Source organism: Natrix helvetica, assembly GCF_964273705.1.
Source record: "Natrix helvetica genome assembly, chromosome: 4".
NCBI lineage: Eukaryota > Metazoa > Chordata > Lepidosauria > Squamata > Natricidae > Natrix > Natrix helvetica.
Genome location: NC_138550.1, coordinates 147,299,761 through 147,326,276, shown reverse-complemented (window position 1 = coordinate 147,326,276; position 26,516 = coordinate 147,299,761). Strand labels below are relative to the sequence as shown.

The window sequence follows — 26,516 nt, the reverse complement described above, 5'->3', positions numbered from 1 at the left end:
CTTAATATTGTGAACAAAACCAAATACCATTCATTCTTACCAGTTTCAATCTTGATGGGAGGAGGGGTGATGGTACGCTATCATATCAGTTTATACTTACTTTTGTGCTGTCATGATTTTAGACTTACTTTATACATGTAAGATACATAAATTGTGTCAATCAATCAATCAATCAATCAATCAATGGAACTAATATATAAGAAAACACCATGATTTTGTCCCTATCCATGATATTCATGTAAGCATGCAACTAGAACAGGATTCTGATTTCTTAATATTATTTTTTTCTAAACAAATAATGATTTTAATTACCTAAATTAACAATGAGGTTAATGCTGTTAACACTTTATACTCCATGCCATTCACACCATGAGGTGCATACACTTTACAATAAACTCATTTTAATAATGAAATAATAAAACCACAGAGCTATTTTTAAATGCTAACTTCATTTAGTAGACTATACTTTGATTTTGGATGTTATCACACAGTGTTTTACTTTGTCCTACTCCATAGCATTACTGTGACTGCCATCGACCACAGTAGATAAATACAGAGCAAAATGCCATTAATCCACTGGATGAACTACACAAGCTATTAGTGAGGAAAAGAAGAGCATTGAATAGATTCTATTTAAAAGTTACATAACTTTTTTTATTATATGACTTCAAGTAGTCTGATACCACCTGAAGTTCTATCTTAGTATGCAACCAAACTGAAATTACATAACTAAAAGAGAACTCAGTTGTAGATCAACTGCTTCACAATATAGGATATCCACTATTACAGCATTCATTATCTGTTTAATAAAGTAAAAATCACAAAGAATAACAGAATTACAGAATAGCAGAGTTGGAAGGGACCTTGAAAATCTTCTAGTTCAACTCCGTGCTAAGGCAAGAAACAGATGTACCATTTCAGATAAATGTCTGTCCAATCTCTTCTTAAAAACCTCCAGTGTTGGAGCACCTCTATCTTCTGGAGATAAGTCATTCTACCGATTAATTGTTCTTCATAAGCAATTTCTCTTTAGTTCTAGGTTTCACCACTTTCTAAGATTGCTGAACAGCTCTTAATCATTTTTTTTCCGGTAATATATACATACAATACATTATATTGCAATAAAAATAAATTATTTTCTACACAAAGATTTTCTATTTTCTAAAAAGATGTATATATGTCTATTCATGCATACATTCATGCTCATTTAAGACGAAAAACATTTTAAAAAGCGTAAATAAAAGGATAAATACATTCCAATATATGCATTAACCTGGAAAATGAGAAAGTGATTCTCTTCCAAATTCAGAGCATATGATAATCTTCAGTATCCCTGGAATATCCATTTCCAAGTGCTTTAGTAGAGGCAATGCTTTGACTACTTATTATCAGACCTATTTCACATTTTACAAAAAATTGTTATACAAACGAAGAACCTATACAGAGTGCATTCATGTCCAAGGGCTTCTCATTAATGGTATATCTTAAATAAAATATATTAGTTCAATGTTATTAACATGGAAATATTATGTATTTATTCTAAGGAAAACTATTTAAAATTTCTATATATTTTTGCTGATACACTGGCCTGAGACTGTCTTCAAACATGCATTATAAACTACTGTTTTAAAACATACCCCTTGACAAATTCTCATCAACCCCATTTTGTTATGGTTTTTACAGAACTCTCTTATTCTCAAACCCACCGTAAATTGAAAAGGCACGTGTAACTAAAAGTTCTGCAGATTGCTTCCCTTTTTATTTGCTACTTATTCCTGCCTTCACTTCTCTTTATTTATTTTCTCTGACATTAATGTATGCAGCATTTTAAAAGTAAGGAATTGACAATTAGGGGCATGCATAAACGCACCAGCGTGTCTAACGTCCCTGCCTACTGTCCCCATTTATTTATATCCATTTCCTGTGTTCTTATTCATGTTTATTTTTATTCCTGTACACAAGTGGCTAGCTAACTAGCTAACTAACTAGCTAACTAGCTAACTTAATTAATTAATTAATTTTCATCTCATACAGTACCACTGTAGCAGCATACATTCTGGGAACTATTCTGTAAATATATTATCAGTACAAACTTATAGAAAAAGTTAGGCTTCAGTCTTTATTTAAAGTCTTTACTTTAATGAATAATTCTTGTTATATTTGAGAGGTGTTACACAATCAGAATTGCCAACTAATGACTCAATGGCAATATTCCCATTAATTTTAATGGATCTGGACAGCACCCAGTAGTAATTAGCCACTAACGTGACAGAAGGAAGAAAACAATTATATGAAAGTGAAGTGGGGAGCTGTCATTTAAGGACTGTAGTGTGTGGAAGGGGGAGTATAATCCATAACTGAAAGTTTACACATATATCGCATGAAAACACATACACTGCTAAATTATACTGACTGCCAGTTTCTGGAAAAAGAAAGGTTATATCCATAAACTTTCTCTTTGCCGACACTGAAATGTGAAATGCAGCTTCCTGTTTAAGAAGAACACTATGCAATAGTCAACATCAAGTTGCAAATACCCAAATTCAGGGTATGTTTTCTCGAATGTTATTTGAAAAGAGACTTGATGGAGATGTGAGAAAAATAATTTCCCATCAGTTTCTTTCCTGTAAATCTGCATCTGTTTGCATTCCCATTTCCTTTCTGTTATGCACTCATATTTAGTGTATTCAAATATACTGCTTATATTTAATTTCTAACATGACACTATCTAACACTTTCTCAAATATTATCTACCTTTAAAACGACAAATCATGTTAGCAGAAATTAAAGGTAACATTTCCCATTAACTTCCTCCCTTATTAATTCTGTAGACATCCATGTAGTTGCCTTAAGTTAACACCAGCATAAAGTATCAAGAGAATGGAGTCCAATATATCAGTTTTTCTGTAATTAATTACACATAGCTGTAATTACTGTTTGCCAATGGAACCATACTGTGGTAGCCTACCCATGATAAAAACAAACCTGATTTAGTTTTGCAACCACTGGATTTTCTCTGTTGCACTTTCTGTTTCACAACTCTCCTCCCAAGTCAGTCTCTGACCTCCTCTCTGGTGTCTCTGCCAAATTCTTGGCACTGAAAGTGAGGGGGAAGAGACCATACCATAAGCGTGTTGATAATGAGGAGACAGAAATAACAAACCAGCTGGATTGCCCTAATAAAGTATGTCTGGGATTTAGAGACACAACAACTCACTGCTCATGAATCTGTACTTTGCTTTTAACCCTGTGGATTCCCTTTTCAACCTCTTCTATGATCTCTGTAAACTTTGAATAAATACTTCATTTATTGACTTAGGCATTTAAAAACAGCATTCTCTACTGAATGTCATGCAAACTCAGGCAAAATGAACTAGTGATCAGAAAACAAGCAAACAATGGATACGTAGAACTGAATAGGAATAATCTTGTTAATGGGTTGCAGTAAAAAAAAACCCAGCATTTTGGCATCTTAAAGTCAGTCATTTTTCTTTTCTTTTTTCATGTTTCATTTGTTTTTTTTATATTACTTTCCATTTCCATCAAACTGTGTGTGATCTGGGTACAGTTATTTGAACAGTCATAATTCACATTTGTTGTTATATTCATCACAATAATATTAATAGTATAACTATATAGTAATATAATTACAATAATAAAGTCAGTCATTTTTCTAAGGCATAGATTTTACTGGAAAAACTGCACTTTCTTCTAATCCTCTCATTATTTAACCATCCATAATGTAATAATAATTCTAGTCTACAAAGGCCTTTACATATAAGAAAACCTTCCATATATCTACCATATTATTTTCATTGACCAGTGGCAGAACAAAAGGCGAAATTCTCTTTTCCCTAAAGCCTTGTGTGTCCATCAACATTTCTCTGCCAATGGCAAGGATTATCTTTGAAGCAATATGGAAAATGTTAAGGTTGTAGAGAAAGGAACCCCCTCCCCCCCAGTTCAAGAGTGCTTAGTCCAGACAGTTCTCAAAGATTGATATTGATGATGGGAACAAATGTTGAGTACAAGTCTTAGACTGAGTTCATATATCAAGATAAACAATGTTTTCACTTTTGATAATCCTGAACTGAAATATCAACAATGCACAAGCATTTTTCTTTTCCTTTATTCTGCTTGAAGACTCTTAGGCCTCATTAAGATCAATTAATGAAGCTTTTGTTTCTTTAAATTAACATGTTTCAAATAGTTAGAAATTGAAACTGACAAGAAAAATGGATTCTGGCTAATGTAAATGCAAATATTTTCCAAGGGTATCCTGTTAACATTCTTGATGCAGTCAAGGAATTTAGGAATCAGTGTGCCATTATAATAGGTCACTAGCTTACCTAATCATACACAGACAATTTCATCCATAAACTTCTGTGCTACTGTAGAATGTGATCCTGATGATGCAAAATACTGGAGAAAATATCTATGAAAATAATAAGATATATTTAATATATCTACTATAGGTCACAACGGAGCAAAAGGGAGCAGAAAAAAATATTTAATTGCTTTATCTAAATGTTAAAAGAGAACTAGATCTATTTATGATGGTTTCTCACAACATTCTGATCATCTAATGGAACTGGTGGAAGTATTAACCATTGGAAGAGAATATGAAATAGACATGAAATGGATGTGTAATCAAAACGAAAACTCATATTATTTGAGTCATTTCCAGTGAATGAAATCACATAACACAAACTACATGACATGCATTTTGACCAAAATTATGTTATGTGTTAATTGCTTGTTCTAAGTTGCACATAACTCACTATTGTAATAAACACATTAATTTTTGAAAATACTTTTTACAAGTATTATCTTCGATAAGTATTGTACATCTAGTATTGGAGTTTTCCCCCAGAATAAATGTACTTGCTGAGAGTTTATTCCTTGAAGCCATAAGCAATGACTTCTGAGAAGATGGAATGATCCTTATTCTATATAGAAATTATTCTCAAACTGCCCTTAGGAAAAGCACCTGATAATTATTTTTGCTCATCTTAGGGCCTAAGACCCACTTATTCACTGGAAATGCCTAAGTACTGGTATGAAGAAACTCTCCAAAAACACGACAGATATCTGATCCTTTCCCTTTGTTCCTCAGAATAAAAATCATCCGATGACCTATATAGATTTTTTTCTGTTAGAAAATCTTGATTTTTTTTTTCCAGCTCAATCTGTTCTTGGACATTGCTGCAGAGTCCATGCAGTTTTCTTGCCAAGGTTTTTCAGAAGTGGTTTGTTATTCCCACCTTCCTAAGGTTGACAGTGACTGTTCAAGGTCACCCAACTGGATTTATGCATAAAATGAGACTAGATCTCACTGTCTCCTGGTTTCTAGCCTAGTCTCTAGCCACTTCCCCAAATTTATTTCTAAAAAATCTTGTCCCTGGGGTAAATGAATTTTGAGGATGTATGAATATTCCTTCCAAATTATTTACCTGTCTTCTCATTCGGTTCCACTACATAGCTCACCATTTAAAATAAACTAATCTCAAAACCAAATTGTTTAGCAGTTAAGCTATCAGACTAAACTGGGAGAGTGTGAGTTCTAGAATTGCTTTTAGCACAAGCCCTGCTGCATAACTTTGGGACAGTTACTCTCTCTCAACTCTAAGAAGAAAGCTACAGCAAACCACTTCAGAAAATATTGCCAAGAGATTGCATGGACTTATCGAGGCCAGATGTCCAGGTTGAGTCAAAGATACAAAAAAAAAAAATTCTTAAAGAAGTCAATTGAACACCTATTAAACCAACCTCCATTCCTATCCCTGAGCCGACCATCACAGGGATGTGGACTAATTTAATCCCAAGGCACATTCCTGGAAAAAAAATTCTGATAACCAGAAATATTCATTCTTTCTTATAGCAAAATAAAATGGAATTCCTGAGGGGAAAAAAATCTGCACAGCTAATTAATAGGTCAGTTTGGGCTATGACAGTGTTCTGGTGTCTATTTGAGAAGAATGTATGTTTGATCGTAGAATCTCTCAAAACGGGTTCTTCTAGAAGCCATATTCTAGGCAGCCTTCTCAATGACACTAAGATAAGGGACAATACTGACAATATCTTGTAAGCATGAGAGATCTTTTTTTTAAAAAAGGAAAGGAATTGCTATACCAAAAGGAATCCTTGATTGGTGAGGTTTAATGAAATTAAATCCTATTTTCTCTGGTCAATCCTATGTAAATTTAGTGTAGGTGGTGTGATATGAAAGCACAGATAGGTATGTGAGTAACTTCTACCTACACCCTACCTGGGTATTACCCAGAGGTGGCATTCAGCCAGTTCTCTCCAGTTTGGGCAAATCAGTAGTGGTGGCGGCAGGAGGCTCCACCCATCTGCCTGATGTAATGTGTGAGCACTGCGCATGCACAAAAGGCAGACACTCACATTTACAAACTGGTAGAGAAGGTAAGTGAATCCCACCGCTGGTATTAACCTACTTATACTAAAATATTTAATTGAATACACACATTCCCAAGGTATATACTTCATATCAAAGCCAGGCCAGGGGGCCTGAGTTAACTCAATGCACACTGAAGTGGACCCCTATTATCTCTTTAATTAACCATTACTGTCCATCTATAATGTTATTTCCACCAAGTCCTGAAACGAGAAATATGATTGCTATTGGCACGTAAATTGTGTAAACCTCGCACAGAAGACTCTACTGGCAGGCAGGCAGGATCAAATTACATTTCTGATTGTGCATATTGCAAGCTTACAAAGGAACACTCTGTTAACGAGGGAAAAACAAGAAAGAGCACTTTATACGCAAAGATTTTTATTCAAAACATTCCCAACCACACTTAAGTACATCATTAACACTTCTTGCCCCTCTAGGCAAATAGCATCACGGTTGGGGACCACAACACAAACAGCAATGGCACCTTTAGCCTATTCCGTGTTTGAACTGGAGCTTCAAAGAATGAACACTATAGAAATCAGAAGGGATGGGAGAATATTATGCTACTATGCGTAACCATTGAGACTTTTTCGTACATTTCCCCTGTGACCCATTTCTATAATATGACTGATGACATGTTTGACATCCCTCCCTGGAATTTTGAGAGTATTATATGGTTATTTTACGAAATGGTTGCCATGATGAGTACAGCCAGTAATAAAATGCCTATTTACTACAAAGAATGATTACTGCATTGCAGTTCATCACACACACACACACACACACACACACACAGACACACACAATCAGAGCAACATAGGAACAAATGCTAAGAATCAAATCCAGAGAAGCAGGACCTGACTAGACAGAATCCAAGATGCAAACTGCAGAGAGGCTTCAGAGATAGTCCAACATATAGCGATAGGAACAGGCATATATTAAACAGCACAACCAAGTAGCTGGCATTGCCTAGAAACACCAACTGAATTCAAGATTGGCTGGACTTAGATCTCTTGTGGGACGAAGGGACTTGAGACTGATGACATGTTTGACATCCCTCCCTCAGGCTCAATCTGGTCATCTCCTATACATGTTTACACCCTTAGAATGGAGAGAACCATTCCTTCAGGATGCACAAATGATATGGGTACTCTTTCCAATAGTTTTTTTAAAATAGTACTTTGTATATTTTAATGCATCTTGGTATATTCTGTTTATACTATTATATTATGCTAACCGGGCATTATATTTTGAATAAAACTATTTGGCTTTCAATTACTTTCATATTACTTTAATTTTTATTACTAGTAATGTTTTATTAGAGGCACATCACACAAATACAGCAATAAAAAAGAATGTCTACGGACATTCTCATCATCCAAGTCATGGTTGTCCCAAAGATGCTTTTCCAAAAGGCAACTGAACTTTCTTGGGGTTTTTTTCCTTGAAAATATCTTGGATGAGAAGCAAAATGTTTACAAGAAAGAAAACCAAGGAATTCTCATTGCCTTTTGGAAAAGCACCTTTGGCACAATACAAAAGAATGTTACTTCCAGAATATATAGTACTGTCAATGGGATAAATGAAAAAAAGAGATAAGGTAGGGTGAAAGGTGGAGAGGTAACAAGGATATTGGAACGAGCCAAGCAAAATGGACATGCTATTGATTTTGGAAGTTACTGCGGGCCTTGAGATACTGAGCTATTGAGAGTACATTGTATATAATTTGTAAGATGTTCCTATTTTTCCTAGCATATAAGTACAATATATAAATTATGTTCAGAATTTGAAACTACATTGTCTGCATGTTAATATATTATTTGACTTAGCTATGATTCCTCCTGTATTTCTAGTGAACTATACAATGTGGAGTTGGTATTATAGACAGAATGAATGGCTCATGATTTGCTAGTACGTTAGTTGCTATGGCTAAATGGTACTTACTGTATTTGGTGACGACTGTGACATGTACAGGCTTCAGAAATTTTTGTCTTATTTTGTTTGATAGCATATTTTTTAAAAAACAAGCATTTACAAATGTTCTTCCTCCTGCGGAGCTCAAACTCATCAATGTTCTTCCTCCTGCGGAGCTCAAACTCATCTTTGGCTTCCTAAACCAAGTCTTACAATGAGCTTGTGAAAGTTCTGCTGTCAATGTTTCTTTGCGCAGAAATTCTTGTCCCGGTATAGTCTTGAGCACTTTTTCCTAGGAATGTTTTGTGCAGGTTGCAATCTATGAGGATTTTGCCCTACGTACTATATTCTTCTTGTACAGTCATTCATTCATTTGGTATGGCTACCCATCCCAACAGTGTGTTACGTTTTCAGAATAATGATTGAGAACAGTAGCCAGACATCTGCTTGGAGTGCTGCCTTAGTACTGAAATTAGTGGGGCCATTCATGACAATGTCATTGAGAATGAACCAATGGAATGCTATGCCATAGCCTAGCAAGTTATGCATTGATACAAAGATAAGGGTTGGAGATGTGTCCTTCTCTTTTGACTTCTTGTTCCCATGTGAGGGATCAGCACATAACTAATTGATGGATATTCTTTATATTTCCAAGAACACTAGAAACATGTCTATAATTTTTCATTACTGCATGATCTGGTAATGTTATTTCTCTTCCCCTCTTAGACTGAGAACATGGCAGGTCTTCTGTTTTCATCAGGATCTTTATAGCTTTGTCATAATATGATTCTGGGACCACTTCGCAATCCATTTCACAAAAATTGAAATGTGATTCATGGGTAAACAGTACATATTTTTCCTAACTCCAAATTTCATTGACTGAGAAGCTGAAAGAAGGCATCATCATTTGCTCTATTATATTTTTGATCCTTGTGCCAATCCTATCACATCTTCATGACTACCGCTTTTAAAAGTTAATTTATTGGAAATCAATAGGCTTCGCTTACACTCATGTTTTATTTCACTCCTACCGGCAAAAAGATTTTTATGGCTTTAAAAAATGTACTTTCATGCATTTCATGTATGCTTCATTTTCCCCCTACTATTAGTTTTAATAGTAATATACATTCTAAACCAATACCAGACAAGATAATACTGGAAATAATTTAAAGATATAAATTTCCTAATAAACTGGAAATAACAATATTTCAATAATATATTTGCTTTTCAGGCTATTTTTTTTAACAAAATCTGTCTGGGTTTTTTTTTAAATGACAAGATTTTAAACATTATTAGATTTTAAAACATTTGATGTGTGTGAAATATAAGGTTTCTGGAATAGCAGCCAGCTCAGAATATAAAATTTACATCAGCCAAGGACAGATAAACCTCTTTTTGAAAAACGGGGTCTAAATTAGTCTGATACTGAAATATGAACAAACAAAAATCCATACCTTTAGTGGGCAAAAGAGGTGTTGGAACTGCAGGATTATCTCTGAAGAAAGTCAGAGGCATTTATTTATTATCTCAAGATAAGATTTTCTAATCTTCATTGAAATACTTCCATAGATATTTTAGGGTGGGAAAGCAAACTTGTTGTTGGAGGTTCATTAGCTGAACATTACACTTACACACATACGTGTGTGTGTGTGCGTGTGTGTGTGTATATATGTATGTATGTGTGTATACATACATACATACATACATACATACATACATACATACATACATATATATATAAAAAGTCCTTGGTTAAGAACACTCCAGTTTAAACCTAGTTTAAACCTAGTTAAGAAGAGAACCTATTGCAACAATATTCAAGTTAAACACACAATGATTCAAGTTAAAAACACAACAGTTCAAGTTCATTACACGATACTATTATACAATGATACTGTTCTGGCTTACATACAAATTCATTTAAGGACAGATCTTAAAGTTTCAGAAACGAAACTTGTTCTTAAAACTGAGAACTACCTGCATAATCCTTTACTCAATAATTGACAAAGAGTGTGCAGAAATACTTCCCATTAGCTGTAAAATAAGTAGAATTCTGCAATGTTGACATGCACGCCTTACATACAATTTCCCCCAGCAATTAAAGCATTATAATCAAATCTATTTCTGAACTTATGTTCTAGAGTAGCAGTGATTACCACTTTCCCATTCTGTTCCTTTTTAATTTATTCTGGTACTATAATCTAGCACTAAGTGAATGACTTATATTACTTATACGTATGGTAAGTATCTCAGGCTACAGCATGATGCCAATATACCTAAAGCAATCCGTCCAGAGACCTCACCAGGCTCCTTGCTCAAATGTTCACTGCTTTGTTTGGAACTGCCCCCTAACCTGAAACAAGACAAAAGCAAGCTGGATTGGTAGACATCATCATGGAAGGATTGACAGGCTAAGAATATCACTTGGCCTTCTGATACATTGACATTTTATTATGAGTTACCGTAATGGCTGTAACATTTTCTTTTATATTTTCCTAACATTTCAAATATACGCATCAGCTCATAAAAGCTAGATATCTCTGATATCAACATTTACTGAGTTGTAAGTCCATTAAAAGTGAAAGGAAAGTATATATTTTAATACAACTGCTGCCATAGAATTAAATGTGAATATTTTAAATGTAGAAGAGTTTTGTATCCATTGGGACTGTATAAGATAAGACTCAAAACAGCTTATTTTAAAAAAACTGCCTTGTATGAGTTACAGTACTTAAAACTTTCAATTTAATTTTTTAAAACCATGGTTTTTTTTTAATTCCATAGTGAAAAAAACTGCAATAGTTAATTCTAGAGCAAAAGATATTAGGAAATATTCTGGCAGCCTGCAGAATACAGCTAAGTTTTTTTTAAAAATAAATGCATATATGTTTTATGACCCTAACAATTTTTTTGTGGAAAATTTAATTTTCTAGACAAAACGTTATTTTTTCACATTAAAATGTGGTGATAATATATTAGTTAGCCAAACATAAGAAAGAAATGTGAAATTTTAATTATTTGCCACGAGGTCCATCTTAGTGGACTTAACAAAAAATTAACTGTGAATAAATTTGCTTAAGAACACACCACAAAAAAAGTTTCAATATGCTGATGCAAAATTAAACCAATAGTATATAAAACACTTTTATTAAAGAGAAAAAGTTGGGAGCCGTATTTAATATAGGTTTTCTTTCTCCTTTTTTGACCTTATAACGTCTAGAAACAATCAAGCAATAACTGATTACAACTGGAAAAGCAACATTTTCCATATAAAACAAGAACTGTATACATGTGGCAAATATAATTTTAAATATGTTTTTCAAACCTAAATTCAATCTTTCTTTTTCTTTACCAGCAATATTTCTGAGGTAACAGTCAAAGAATAATAATGAGAATTTCAGGACCATTTCCATCAAAATATCTTCCAGTTGCACTAAAATGAAATTCTCTACACTGCAGGACTAATCATAAAATTACAGTCTAGTTAATTTAAGTAGCTGATTGTTACTGTCCATTTATATATTTGTAACATAGCTGGTCTTGATCATTTTGACTAAATTAATATTATTATTTTCTTTCTTTGATTAATTAGTCCTTATTTTCTTCTGGGTATAATTAGCTAGATCTCAATTACTTAATAAAAGGTAGAACACTCCAAAGAAAATCAAATAAGACATCAAACTACTTGGCTACATATTTTTTATAAGTTCAGCAAAGAGGAGATGAGAAAATGTATTGAATGGGTAATTATAAAAGAATCATATACAATTATTACACAAGCACTAATTGTAAGGAGAGCACTTTAAAAATGACTTTAGCCTGTAATCCCATACACCTGGGAATAAATCTCATGAGACATTTCAGCAGTTACATAAAAATTGCACTGTTTGTGAATTGTAAACTGAAGTGTATAATGTGTTAAATAAAAATGCAACCTTTGTCACGTATTATTAACTTTCCAAAAATGTGTGAATTGCTCCTGGCAATTTTAATGTTGTAATAAAAGTATAACCAAGTTTTACAAAGATAGACATGGAAATGCAAAATTGATTATTCACACTATTAGTAATAATGAACCAACATCTTTCTTGGTTTAGAAAAAGCCCTTTATTTTTTTTAAAAAAGATTTTACTTAAAGCCCTCTTGTTTTCTGAACTTACAGATACTGATTTTTAATTTTTAATGATGTCAAGGCACATATCATTAGAAAAGAAAAGTAATTTATAAGTATACTTTTCCTAGATTCTTATGTGAAAACAGTGTGCCTTGTAATTCATGCACTGTGAGGTACGTAAAGCAAATCATATTTGAAATGGCCACATTTCACCTGTATGGTTTACAATTATTAGCCACAGAAAAAAATAACTACAGCTGTTTCTGATTATATTCAGTACAGTCAGATACACAAATCCTTTAAAAAAATCAACTACTGATATTAAGCTAACAGATTAAAAGAAATATAACTGTTCTTTAGAGATTTGACCCTTGAATCTCAGAGTAAAGAGATACATCATAATGTATTTCCAATAAACACAAAACTGTCCAAAATCTAAATTCAAATTCAAGTTGTTCTGCATTCCAATTCTAAAGCAGTTCTGCCAAAAAAAAAAAAGTGGTTTGATTTGAAAGCCTTGTTTGATGAACAGCATAATCTTTCAGTTGTCTATTTGCTGTCCCTGAATATTAAATGTCCATGTGTTTGAAAGAAAACTGTCAACTTAAATGTAATCTCTGTTAATGTTATTATAGTAAGTGGTCCCTCTGAGATAATATCCATTTAAGTACTTACTGTATATTTGTAACATTAATGGGCAAATATTATTTGCATGAAATAATTTTCTCCTATAAAACTGCTTAGCTGTTCACCAATGACTCTGTCCAAAGCTGTGTCCCTCCTAAAACACCACTCTTCTGGCATACCACATTTGAATTTATCTTGTATCTTCATAAATAGTGATATCACAATCTCTCATTTGTCTTAATTTTAGAATGGATATTAATTTTAGATTTGTAACACATTTAACTGAACATGAAAGTTAAGACATAAGCTAAAAAATATGCAACCCAGTGCCCCACCTTGTGGGAATCTAGTATTTTCTGACTAACACAGAAATGTCCTGTATGTCCTTCAGACTTACCTAACAGACCCCTTCATCTATCGCAAAAGCCAAATCATCTGATCCCAAACTAACTGTCAACTGCTTGCAATGGTGAGGAAGCCAGACATCAATCAATCAGTTTTTATCAGAGGTGCTCTTCGTTTTAGCTGTTGTGCTCATCTTATCATCTGACCCAGTTGTAGGCCTGGCTTCAGAAGCTTAAAAGAACTTGGTGGCAAAATATGCATGTGTTTGTCTGTGATGCCCACTATTTAAGGACTTAGACATATTTTAAAAGCTCTCTCTCTCTTTCAAATGATACTAAATTAGTCTAAACTATACTAAATTATAAATAAAGCATTCAAATTTGAATTGAACTCTCATGACTACTTTTCAAGACATAATTCAAAGGGGGTCTCTAATTCATTATGCATGGTGATCTATGCGTTGTCCATATAAAACAGAGAAACGGGTTTTAAAGGTTGGTAAGTATATTTAAAACCAGAGTTATGTAACACATTCTCATTATTCATTCTAGTTCATGTATATATTATATATGGAATGGAACAAATAGTTAACATGAGAGTTTCATTTCTGATTCAACTATAATCAGCAGCATAAAACTATAAATGTCATTAATAAGTCACATTGATTTCCTTACATTTCCAAAAATGAATATAGGAATGTACCTTAAAGTTTTCTCTTTATGAAGTAGGAAGTTATATTTCTAGTTTAAAATCTATTACAGCCCAATCACATACTATGCATAGGAACTGGGAGACAATGGAGCAGACTTCTAAGGTTTCATAGGACTTAACTTTCAAGTTATAATTCAATTTTTCTCCATTACCCTTACATTTGAATAATCATGCGTACAGGTATTTTGTTCAGGATTTTATTTTTAAATAAACATAATTGCTGTTTTTAGTTTGAAGTGCCTGAATGTTTTTCTATCCATGATAAAAGCAAAAAAATTATGAAGAAAATCATAATGTAAGTAAAAAATAACTGCTAAAAACATAAATAGCTTCACACATAAAAATCTTTCCAACATTATGGGTCCATTATTTCTTTTAGGCAAGGCGCACCTTGTGTAAAAAATATATTTTTAAACTTTCCAAAATTAAATCCTTTAATTGAGTTAATAGTTCTAAGACAGTTTTAAAAAAAGTATTGCAGATATTATATGTAATAGTAATACAGTAAAATCAAAGATAGCCACACTGAAGCAACTGTAACAGTTAAAATAATTTGTGCATGATAATGATACTTCAAATACTATTATTTATAATACCCCTTTTATATATTTTAGAAATAGAATTGTCAAAAGTAGTATGCACATTGAATTTATGTAACTGAATCTTCATTATAATTAATCTATTTTTGTAAACAAAAAACATAAGAAAAGCAAGCAATTCTTATAATATCAGATATATAAATGTTACTAAACAAAGTATTTCAAAAAGAGTAAATGCGACATTCAGAACACAAAACTTTGGTTAGGAAGAAAAAATATGACAAATTATTTTGGAATAGTTGTCGCAGGGGGAAGCTATAAGCATAAGAAATAATAAGGAATTCAGTTCAATAGAATATTTAAATCATCTTTTTCCTTTCTTCTATATAAAAGGCAAATACCAGCTCAGAAGAATCAATGTCACAGCCTCCAAAAACTCAGAATACCATTCTTGTCAATGAATTTACTCCACATATCAACATTTTTTTAAAAATCCATGTTGCTTACTAACAAACACTTGTGCAATTCTGAATATCTTACAACCAATCAATGGATGCAAAGAAGATTTTTAAAAATCCAGTACTTTGACTGCAGTAGCCAATTAATAAGCACACAGTCTTTGTTGTCCTCCCTGCTTCTAAGTATCTTCAGCCCAACATGTTTCTTCTCCTTAGTGGATTCAATTATGCCAAGTCTGAACAATCAAAATTATATGGTATTCCAGGAACCCCCAATTGTTACAGCACAACTTTTTCCCAATGGCTTCCAAAGTTTCTACTGAAGCATTTTTCCAAAGTCAATTATCATTAAATTTCTATTTTTCTGACCCTCAGAAAAACATATTATCTCAGAAATATTCTGTATACTACAAAGCAGAAAGAAAAGAAAATCAGTAGCAAATGGTATATTTGCTTAATTTTGAAGAATAACAACTGCTTTGTACTTCCCAACTGGTTCAGAGAAGAGAATGTTTAGAACTAAAACAATGTATGTTTTTCACTTCCCACTAAACATGGAGGGTCTTGGAAAAATAAGTAGTTATTTTTGTTAACTTTATATTTCTTAACATAAAGCATTTCATTGGCTGATTTTTAAAAATCAGATCTGCAAGGAATTTCATACAAATTATTCAAATCTTATATTGCACTTTATGTTTCTTTTTAAAATGACTTAATCGCTGTAAAGTGAGAAAACATTAGTGATAGCCATACAGATCTATTATCATGTCACAATGGCAATAACTTTTGAGGACATTTGATCACACCAAGTAATCAATAAAGAGACGTCAATTCCAAGTTCAGAGATATTTGGCACTAAAAATATTTTGGGCATTGCATACTTACATGGATATTTTATTCAATATACATACAGTAGTCCCTAAAAATATGGATTTGGGGTTGAGATGCTTTATTATGCATTAATGATGATAGGTAAATAGGTAAACTATATTACTCAATTACAATATGGAATTAAACTTTCTTAATTATATTATTGATACACCGATGGCCATAATAAAGTATGTTGTAGTTTTTACAAAAATATTATAAATATCTGGCCATACTACTAGTTGAGCATAGCAATTATTCTCAATGTGTTTGAAAATATTGTCCATATTAAGTTTGGATGAGGTTTTGAATTTCCTCTATGTTGAGTTCTGAATTTCAACAAAGTGATGTGTTTGTATCTCAATATTTCAAGAAAGAGTGGCACAGAACCAAATACTCTTGAGAGATTTTCAACAGAGCTATACATCAATATTTTATTATGGTGAATAGAAGCAAACTGGAATTCATACTTCGTTTTACAGGCTCAGGAAATCATATTTATCAGTTCAGTAATTTCCAAAGATGCATCTAACAAATTATTTAGATTGCCCCTGGTTCTTCCTTGGGAGTCATTATTAGAGAGATGTAAGCAGAAATGATGTAGTTATTTTCTTTTAAAAAAAATAAAGGACTTCTACCAAGCAGTGAAATACATCTCCATTCCATTGAACAAAAGGAGCCTGCACTGATCTTTGCTTCACAACCAATACCAATCTCTCAGGCCTTTGAAGATAAAATATATTATCCTATACAAGCAAGAAAATTAACTCACTTTCATTCTAGACATGTTTGCTAAACGTACAAATTACTGAGCTTGAAATAATCCAAATGACACACCTCTCATTCCCTCTCTTTGTGTCATCTCAGAAAGACAATCTGACAGTAATAGCATAACACCTTCTTGGTCATACCTCTAGGCGTTAATATTTAAATCTTTCCTATCCCTTGTGATTGAAATTCAGCATCAATTCACAAACAAAAACTAAATCAATGTTCTTAGAGTTCAAACTAGATCCCTAAACAGTTTGCCACTCTCCATGAACAGATAAGATAAACTTTCTTTGACCCAAGAGATGAAGTTGCCATGACGATCAGAGAGTCTACTTTCTATATTGATATTTGCTGATGTAACAACAAATAGAACCAGATCCTAGGATTGATAATGGTGATTAATTAATACTAATATTGATCCTTACAAGCAAGAGACAAGGCTATTAACTTGAAGCCTGAAAAGTCAATTGTTACCTGTGGCAGAGATACCAGTGACTGATTTTGAAACATAATAAACAAATGTGCAAGATTTATGCTAATACCTTAAAGAAAACGTGCCTCTGTTCCATGCATAGCACATTCAAATATCCTCATTTAATTGCATCTCTCTTTAGAACCGTAAGGAAAAACACATTTCAACTTTAAAATAGATCTATATGCTCCAATTCATTCTTTTTCTGAGGAAGGAAGGAAGGAAGGAAGGAAGGAAGGAAGGAAGGAAGGAAGGAAGGAAATCATTGTGCTTAATTATTTGCTTAAAATGCATTGCCAACTCTCCAGAAAGACATAGCTAATTTCTCATACAAATCTGACTATAGTTCACAATAAGCCATAGATAAAAATAAAATCTCCATGTAACTTACATAAATGAGTTCCCGAAATGATTATTATCCAATAAAAATGCTAGATTTATTAATTCTTGGTAGAAAAGCATTATATGGTTCTAGTGTACTAATTGTATTGTAACTTAAGCATTGTTTCCTATTCTGCATTTGTCAATATATGTACATATCAGAACAGATTTCAATGACTTTCTAGAACATATTTAAGTAGCTTCTTCCAGTATGAAAAGGGAAAGTTACTTAAGTCAGTTTTTGGAAAACCCACTAAAAATATTTGTAAAGTTAGAAAAAAAATCTTTAAATTTCCATTTAGTACATTGGGCATAAGATGGGAGACATAATGGTATTATTCTACATTTTTACTGCTTTGTATGTAATATACTTCACTAGAATGTTTTTCTAATCAACTGTTCAAATCTTGGTTTTTTCAACGTGTTAGTTCATATACATTTTATTATTGGAATTCTAACTGCAATGTTTATTGTTGCAATTCATATTTAAAGGTAAAATAATTGGCACTACGAATAAATCATTTTCATTTCATTACCTTGATACCTGTAAGAATCTATTCATGTGGCACTACTTTTAATGGCAATAAGAACAGAGACTGAAAATTATAAGTGTATTATTGGATTTCATTACTTTCCTTTACGTACGAACTATATTTATCATATTTATAAAATGCATTTCCTAAACTAAACTCCTCTATGTAATTCATAGTGAAAAAGATTACTTACTTTCACCAAATTAGTATTTGGCTCCCAAGGGAAACAAAATCATACATAGTTCATATCCAAGCAACGTGGCATATTGGTCTGTTACTGGTCTGTTTTGCTTACAGAGAATATTCCAACTTTGTTGCTTTAAATAGCATACAATCTAATGTAAAGGAGAGTATACACTTAATTAACTGATTAATATGGCTTTAGTCCTTGAAGATTATCTTCCAAAGTTTTCTAATTTTAATTTGGGGTAATGAACTTTTAACACATGCATCTAAATAGATGCTTCTATTCCAGGAACTTTATTTAATAGACTTAAAACAGAACATATTTCTGGATATTGCCTTTTTCTAGTCAATATCCACCTGGATAATACCAAAATATTAACTGAACTGGTTACCTTCTGAAAAGTTGCTCATAATTACTTAATAAAGTAGATCAAGGAAAATGAGATCTCCTATTGCAGAAGCTATAAATACAAAATATTGTTTTATTTCTTTGGTGTACATAGCACTAATCTAAGACATACATACATGCATACATACATACATACATACATACATACATACATACAATACATACATGCATACATATCCACTAGAATGCAAGAACATACAGTAAAAGCAAAATGGCAACATAGTAGGCAATACAAATTTGCAGCCATGAAATCCTAGTTATCGCCGTGGTCAAAATAAAATTGTTACTAAATAAATACTAATCAATTGTTCAGCTTTAAACACTTGTAAGAGTTAGAGGCAAGTGAATTGTAGTGTTAGTAACCTGCCATACTTGAGCTTCCAAAATGAAGAAATATTTTTACTCTATTTTTCCATGTGAATTAACTGTATCCACTAATGATGTTACTGATAATTAGAATACAAATTGGCTTTAAAATACAGCTCTTCTGCAAAAGGATTTGACACAAAATTCTATGGACAGAAATAGTTTTATGCCTTTAAAAAAATGGTACGTGAGTAAAAATATTAATAAGGACTACGGTATGTTTTTTTCCTACTCTTTTGTTAAATAAGCTAAGTTTATTGTGATTTTAAATTATTACTGTATTTAGGAGAAAACTTCTTAACACAATAGCTTTCTTCTAGGTCATTATGAACAAGTATGAACGTGCATAAACTCCAAAGACTGGTAGACAAAAAAATTAAATATTATATATTAATAGAAACTTTTCATCAAAGCTTGCAACAGAAAGTTTTAGAAACATATTTGTCCTAAGATGAATAGGCTTTTAAAAATTTATGAAATATGCTTAATTTACAGGTTCTCTTTAAGCATCATTTGAAAATAATTTGCTATCCTCCCCCATCTAATTTTAACCTAAAAACACAGTACATTTTTCTAAATATTACAAAACAATCAAATGCTCCATTTGGATCTCTTCTGATAATCTTTTCCAATAAATTTCTTGACCTCTTTGTTGGTATTCAATTACAATGTTTTTACAAGCTTCCTCTTTTCTTGAAGCAATTAGTTTGGCAATGTTTTATTCTCAAAATAAATAATCAGACTAAATAATCAACTCATTTTCTCCTCCCCAGGCATCAGTAAGTGTGAATGAAATTGAAATAATACTGTTCATAAAATATCAGATCCCAGACGATTGCAACAAGAAATAACAATAACAAAACTACATAGCCATCCCTGCTAATATAAAGAAATGCACTTGCTCTAAAAAAAAAATCATTTCTGTCATAAATTTTGCATTGCAGCCACAAAATGGAGAACAATCTGGACAATTTATTGGCATATTGGCAGGAGATGATAAGGCAAAAAAACAACAACAGCTAGCAGCTGGTGCAGTGAGATGGGCTGATAACATTGATATGGGGTCTCCCACACAAAACACCACCTCTCCTATCACTGCTTTTTATCAAAGTAGGATTACAATAAAAGCTTACAAGAGAAGGCTTTTTATTTTATATTTTTTATTTTTTTAGGGAGGCAAAAATATAGACTTGGAAAAAAAGAGAGAGAAATCTGAATGTTTGGACAAAACATGGGGCAAAATACATAATTTATCACTGTATTATCACGAAATCCAGGCAGTCTAATCAAGGAGCCCTGAGTGACTATTTTTTGCCTTATCATCCAAAGTGGTGGAAACGGAGAAGGAATTATCAGGCTTCTGCAGATTGCTGGGCTGGAATTTTAATGGTAATAATCGGGTTTCTGATGGTATATCTTTTCCGCTTATCTTTCCCATTATCTACCCTTATCTGGCCAGTCATCAGAGCAAATTAATGGTGCTCTTTCAGCGTCGCTTTTTTATCACTGCCCAGAGAGCACCCAAGGGGAAAGAATAAGCAAAATATTAAAATACTGCATAAATCACAATTTTAGATAGCAGAAAACTGTATGAAGTAAAAGAGGGAAAATTGTGCGCAACAACCTTTTTGTCCTTTGAACTGACTGTCTTGGGAGTTTTTCCTGACTTCCTCCTACCCCTCGTCATACAGCTTCTAAATTGTGTATGGTTTATCAGCCAGACTTCTTTGCCAACTGAGATTTCAGGCTTAAAAGTACTGTTTTACTCTCCCCAGTAGCTTTCCTATTATTTTAGCTGTCAACTATGATGGTCACACTAGGGGTTGTTTCACTAGGAGGGATGGTGTGCGTTCTTCCTCACGGTTCTTGAGAATTGCACATGGGCTAAATATTTAAATATATTCAAGAAATGGTCATGGGGAGAGTTTAGATGTGAGCAGGCAACACTGTTGAAGAATAAAATAAAAAAACATCTGCAGAGTCCAGTCTCAGCCAGGATGACTTTTTAGCCCACTTTCCGACTACACCCTTACAGATTCTCCAAACATAAGAGTCCCTCTTAAAATCTTTCTAGTTATCTTTAAAGAGCGACTAAATCTGAGTAGTGGGAAACAGCACTCAAAGTTCTCGACAGTCTTAAACCCTAACGCTAGCCAAAGTATACTGCATAGCCCTAATGGCCCCATAGTCTGGGTGTTGCATCTAGACAAGCATGCACATAAATATTTACATGCGTCAATAATAATAAACAGTGGATTTGATTTCTTTAATTTAACACATTTTACTAGGGAGGAAAAGAGACACAGAAACTGGCTTGGGACCTATCACAGTATTCAATGGCCTCAATTAGTGCAAAAGCCTTTATCTGACATTATAAGGTGGGCATAAAAAAACATTTAACAGTTAAACTGGGAGATAACAAAGTATGAAAAAAATAGACTGAGATGGTCTTTGTATTGTGCGACCAATTAATGTTAATTATTTATTAAGAACCAAGTCACATTATGCAGTAGAAAGCTCATCCAGTCAGTAACATTCCTGGCTTATACACTGCTTAAGTGAACAGTTTTTCCTTAGCAAAAGATGAACCAAAGAGGATCAGAAGTTATTTCTAAAAGGCAAGGAGCCTTAACAAAGTGAAAGTTACAAAAATATTTTAAGGCTGTGGAAGCGGTGTTTGCTAAAAAGGGAGTATCAGAAAGTTACACTGAGAAGCACCATTCTTTTTATGACATTAATCCAGATTTTTCCGGGACGGTTTGACCCTTGAGAAGTCTTATCTTTATCTTAATTCGTATTAGAGGCAATAAACAAAAATCCCGAATGTTTTTTTTAAACCAGAAAGGAATGGGTTAGGTCATGTGACAACTATCTTTGCAAGACATTTTGGAGGAGAGGTTGGGCTACTCAAAAGATTTTTGGCCACTGATTTTTTTTTCCTTTAGGATTTTTTTCTTTCTTTTTGTAAACCGTAAGTGTTAATTACGGTTACTTGAAGAGAAACCACGCCCAAAACAAAACAAAACAAAAAGGAATCTCAGCGCTCAGGAAAGTTTAGGAAGTTGACATCATAAGGGACTATCCCCCAAGTTTGTCCTAGGCTGGGCAAGGAAAGCGAGAAGGGAAAGGATGCCAAAAGGTCTGACTCTCATTCACCTGCTCCACCTCCCCGGGCCACCTCTATCCTAATTAATTTAACGAGGGGGGGGGTGCTTGCTAAAAATCTCCACGCGCGCCGCTTGCTTGCGAGCGACGGGAATTCGCTGGAATAAGTTTGCAAAGGAGCCTCGCCTCTCACCAAAGAAAGAGTTTGGGAAGGAAGGTGTTATTTCCCCCACTCCTCCAAAAAAAGTCGAGCCGCTGCTGCCGCTGTTGCGTGATGCCACCTTCGTCTCCCCCACCCCTCCATAGCCCAGGAATAGCACGCGTGCCTTTGGCCTGGTGGCAGGAACTCGCTGCGAGTGGAATAGGGATGGGTGGGGGTGCAAGAAGAAATGGCACTCTGCACGCGCTCAGCTGGCTTTCTTTTCTTTTCTCGCCCACTACCCGCTTCCTCCGTTCCCCGGGACTGCTTGTTGACAAATACCTCTCCGGCCACACGCTTCCAGAAAAGAGAAAGTTCTCTACGCGTAAAAAAAAAAAAACCTATTTACCCTTCTCCAGCCAGCCAGCCAGCCATTCCTAAGAGCGAAGTTTAATGCTAACTTTCCCCAATGCCCAGCCTGTCCAGCAACCCTTCAAAGCAAAAAAAGATATTTAAAGAAAAAGGAGGATTTAAAAAAAATTAAAAAGGGGGAGGGGGAGAGGAAGGTCCAAACTCAGCTCTCCAAAGACAAATAGCCCCTTCCAAACTCGACCCGGGGCGCTCACACTTCAGCTGTGCTCTCTCTCCCCGTTCGTTTTCTTCTTTTTCTTCTTCTTTTTCCCACCCCTTCCCCACTCGTTATTTTTAACCAAGCCTTAGAAAGCGAAAAGAACCAGGAAAGCAGCCTTGAGAAACAGCCGCCCCCACCCCCCATCCCTCCCCCCGCAACCCCTTTTTCTTTTCTCCGCTCTTTGGAAAACTTACGTTTAATCTGCCGGGGTTTGCTCTGTTTCCTTCGGGACATGCTGCTCGCCGCCGGTGCTTTTCGTACCGCCGCCGCCGCCCGCCGCTCTTCGGGTGCTCAGGTGCACTGAGGGTGTGAAAAGGGGGTGCAAAAGGTAAGTAGGTGCGCGACGGGGTGAGGGTGAGGGTGGGAGGGTGGGGGGGGAGAGAGAGCGGAGGTAGAAGAAGGAAAGAGACGGGGGAAAGAAGTGGAAGAGCGCAGGAGGAGGGAGACGGGCAGGCGAGCGAGGGAGCGAGCGCGCCGGGTGCCCAGGCAGGAGCGGAAGGGAGATGACAGGAACAGAAGGAGCCGAAGGAAAGGCTCGGCGAGGGAGGGCGCGCGGGTGTGAGAGCGCGCGCGCGCGTGTAGTGGGTGAGGGGGGGGGAGAGAGAGAGAGAGAGAGAAAGACAGAACCGGGGAGAAGGAGAGCGTGCGCGTGTGTGTATGTGTGAAAAGAGAAGGAGAGGAGGGGGGAGAGTTTGAGAGTGGAGAGAAGAGCAGAAAAAAGTGGAGGGAGAGGAGAAAAGAGACAGGGGAGGGGGGGGAAGGAAGGGGGGCAGGGAAGGGAACGCGCTTTGTGGCTCTTTCCCTCGCGGGCTCCCTCTTGCTCCACCGTGCCTTTTCCCGGAGCCGCCGCCGCCGCCGCCGCCTCTCCCTGAGCCGCGCTTCCCGCGCAGCGCCAGGGCGTGCGAGAGGAACCACCGAAGGTTCCGCCGGAGCGGAGCACGGGGCCTATCTAGGGCAGCATCCCGTCTCCCGCAGGGGGCATCCGCCTGGCCCCGGGCAAAAGCCCTCGGGCCGGGCACAGGAACTGCCAGTCCCGAGGCGCGCTTGCTTGGCGCTCTCGGAGTTGGCGGGTGCCAGCCGTCGCGCCTCGCAGCCCTGTTAGGGGCGCTCTGCCAGGGAGACCGGCGGCTGGAGCGGGGAGGAATGGCGAAGGGGCGAGCGAGTGGGAGGAGGGGCTTGGCGAGGGGAAGGCGGCGGGGATGAGTTTGGCCCCCCGGTGGACCAGGAGCTGCTCCCCAGCGCGCCAGGCTGAGAGTTTGGGGAGAGGGGCTTTGCCCCCCTGGGGGCTCGTGGCCCCAGCCGCCGCTCGGGCGCCCTTTTTCTCCCGGGGGCTTCCCCAGAACCACGAAAGGATTGCAATACCAGGACGCACATAAAACTCTGCGCCGCAAAGAAATGCACGCCTGCAAATAGTTCTGCTGGAAAACTACCCAGAAATAGACTGGAAGGGGTGGAGGGGGAGAGAGAGAGAAGAAAGAAAGATTAAAAAGTGCCTAGGAGCCTGTGCTTAGCGTTCACGTGCAACTGTTGTTAATACAGAAATAGAAAGAGGGAGAGCAATTTAAAAAAAAGAAAGAAGCCAGCCAACCAACAAGCACATATACTACTACTAACGTGCGCTCCAAACCAACGCAGCGTTGGCACTCGCGGTGCAGAGCCAAAACTGCTTTAAAAAATCATTTTTAGGACGGTCGTCTTCACGTTATTTACCCAGAAATGCATCCCTCGATGTTTAGTATGCCAACTATGTTAATATGCGAATAAGCCACACCTACATCAAGAGGACCACTCAAGAATTTGTACTTGCCCTTGCATTGCCTACCTGTTTGGAATAACTTTGTAAAAGAAGTGTTACGTTGCCCAGAGGCACCGGAAAGTTACTTTTCAGGAATGACATTGTAATTCTTGGGATCACGGTCAACGTGTAATTAATGCATCTAAACCGGATATGTGGATGTAAAGCAAAAAATGCAGTAACTAATTCAAGTATGTGATCATTCTCCACGTATTATTTAGTAATAATAGAAATATATATATTATATTCAATTCTAGTTTTAAAGTATTAAGTATTCATTAGACCTGTGCTTAACTGTAGGCTTGAATCTTATTTGTCCGCCAATGATGGTATCACAAGGAAAGAGGCAAAAGGAAATCAAAAGGACACATGTCCCTTTTGTGAAATCGTCCTTAGGAAAAGCACTCACCGATGTTGAAAGATACTTGTTCTTATTATTTCTGCATCTTTACTTATGCCCATAAACTTCACTATTTGTTTAGAGCTTCAAATAATCTAAATGCACCTCCCAATCAAAAACATTCAAAAATATAGAATCCCAATACTCTATAGATAAAACATAAGAAAAGGAAGCAGAAAGATTTATTACTTTGCTTGTTGGTGCAAGAAGAGGGTTTATGGCATCTTCTCTGCATCTAAAAGGTTTGGGTTTCTAAGTGGTTTTTGACAAAATCCAGGTTCCAGATTTTTCCATTCTGTAACAGGGTGGCACAGAAGAGCTATAGGAGAATTTTAGGACTAGCTGGTAAGCTGTGAGATGTTTCTCTTTATTATTTCATTTCATTTAAAATATTTCTTGCCCAGCATTCAGTATTGTGTAAATTGGAGGGTGGTTATTTTAGTACCCTTCTAGATTGCTGATCTAGTCAATATCTAGACTAGATTCTACACTTGGTAGCTCATACTATGCAAATTTCAAATACTAAAATTATTTGTTGTGCATAGTCTTGTCTAAAAGCTGTTGTATACATGAGCCAGTTCTGTTTTTCACCAGATGTATTTATTACTCTGTTTCCCAGTTGTTTCCTAGAACAGCCTTCAAGGCATATGGTGCTTTGGAAGTTGTGTTTAACTTGAAGATGAATAGCAAGTTTATGATTATCCATTTTGAATAGATTCACTCTGAAATCACATGGGCAGTTTTCTACTGTCTATTTGGATTTCTTTCTTCCTCACAAATTATAAGTGAAAGCATATTATTTTTATAAATTTAGCTTAGCATACATATATACATGATTTTCAAAATAGTTGAAGTTTAAAGTCTTCATTTTAAAAATGTTCAGATAAGTAAATGAAAAAAATAGGGTAGCTATTAAAGTAGACTTCACTAAGTTTAGTCCATATAACTCATTTTTTGTCACTTTACTTACAGACATGATGTATGTGATATACTGGCCTATTTGAAATTATATAACCATGCCATTGAGATGTCTTAAACATCAAAGCAACACCTCTGATGATGTTGCTGATGCAGGCAATCCATATTGTAACAACCACATTTTCCAAATAGAATGTCTTATGCCTTATGTCTCAGGTATTTCTTTATGGATTTAATCTTTTCAATTGTTCCTTTGGGAGCAAAAGAAAACAATGTGCCAAGTATTTGAAGATATATATATTTCTTTTTGTACTCATTGTTAAACCCAGTTGGTTCCTAGAACAGCCTTCAAGGCATATGGTAGCTTTCAGTGATGGACAGGACCAGAGAACAAATCTCTCAACAGAGGTTATT

At 35.3% G+C, this 26,516-nt stretch overlaps 1 protein-coding gene and 1 long non-coding RNA gene across 3 annotated transcripts in view; one reads left to right on the top strand and one right to left on the bottom strand.

The window, feature by feature from the left end:
* Positions 1–23,580, bottom strand: part of ZFPM2 (zinc finger protein, FOG family member 2) — a 349,444-nt gene extending 325,864 nt beyond the window's left edge. For both annotated transcript variants that reach the window (XM_081952811.1, XM_081952812.1), the window contains exon 1: positions 23,184–23,580. In XM_081952811.1, the coding sequence (XP_081808937.1) occupies positions 23,184–23,223 (40 nt within the window). In that variant the 5' untranslated portion in view covers positions 23,224–23,580. The remainder of the gene's footprint in view (positions 1–23,183) is intronic.
* Positions 23,179–26,516, top strand: part of LOC309391948 — a 43,581-nt gene continuing 40,243 nt past the window's right edge. Inside the window, exon 1 of the long non-coding RNA XR_014175358.1 lies at positions 23,179–23,317. This is a non-coding gene — a long non-coding RNA (uncharacterized lncRNA). The remainder of the gene's footprint in view (positions 23,318–26,516) is intronic.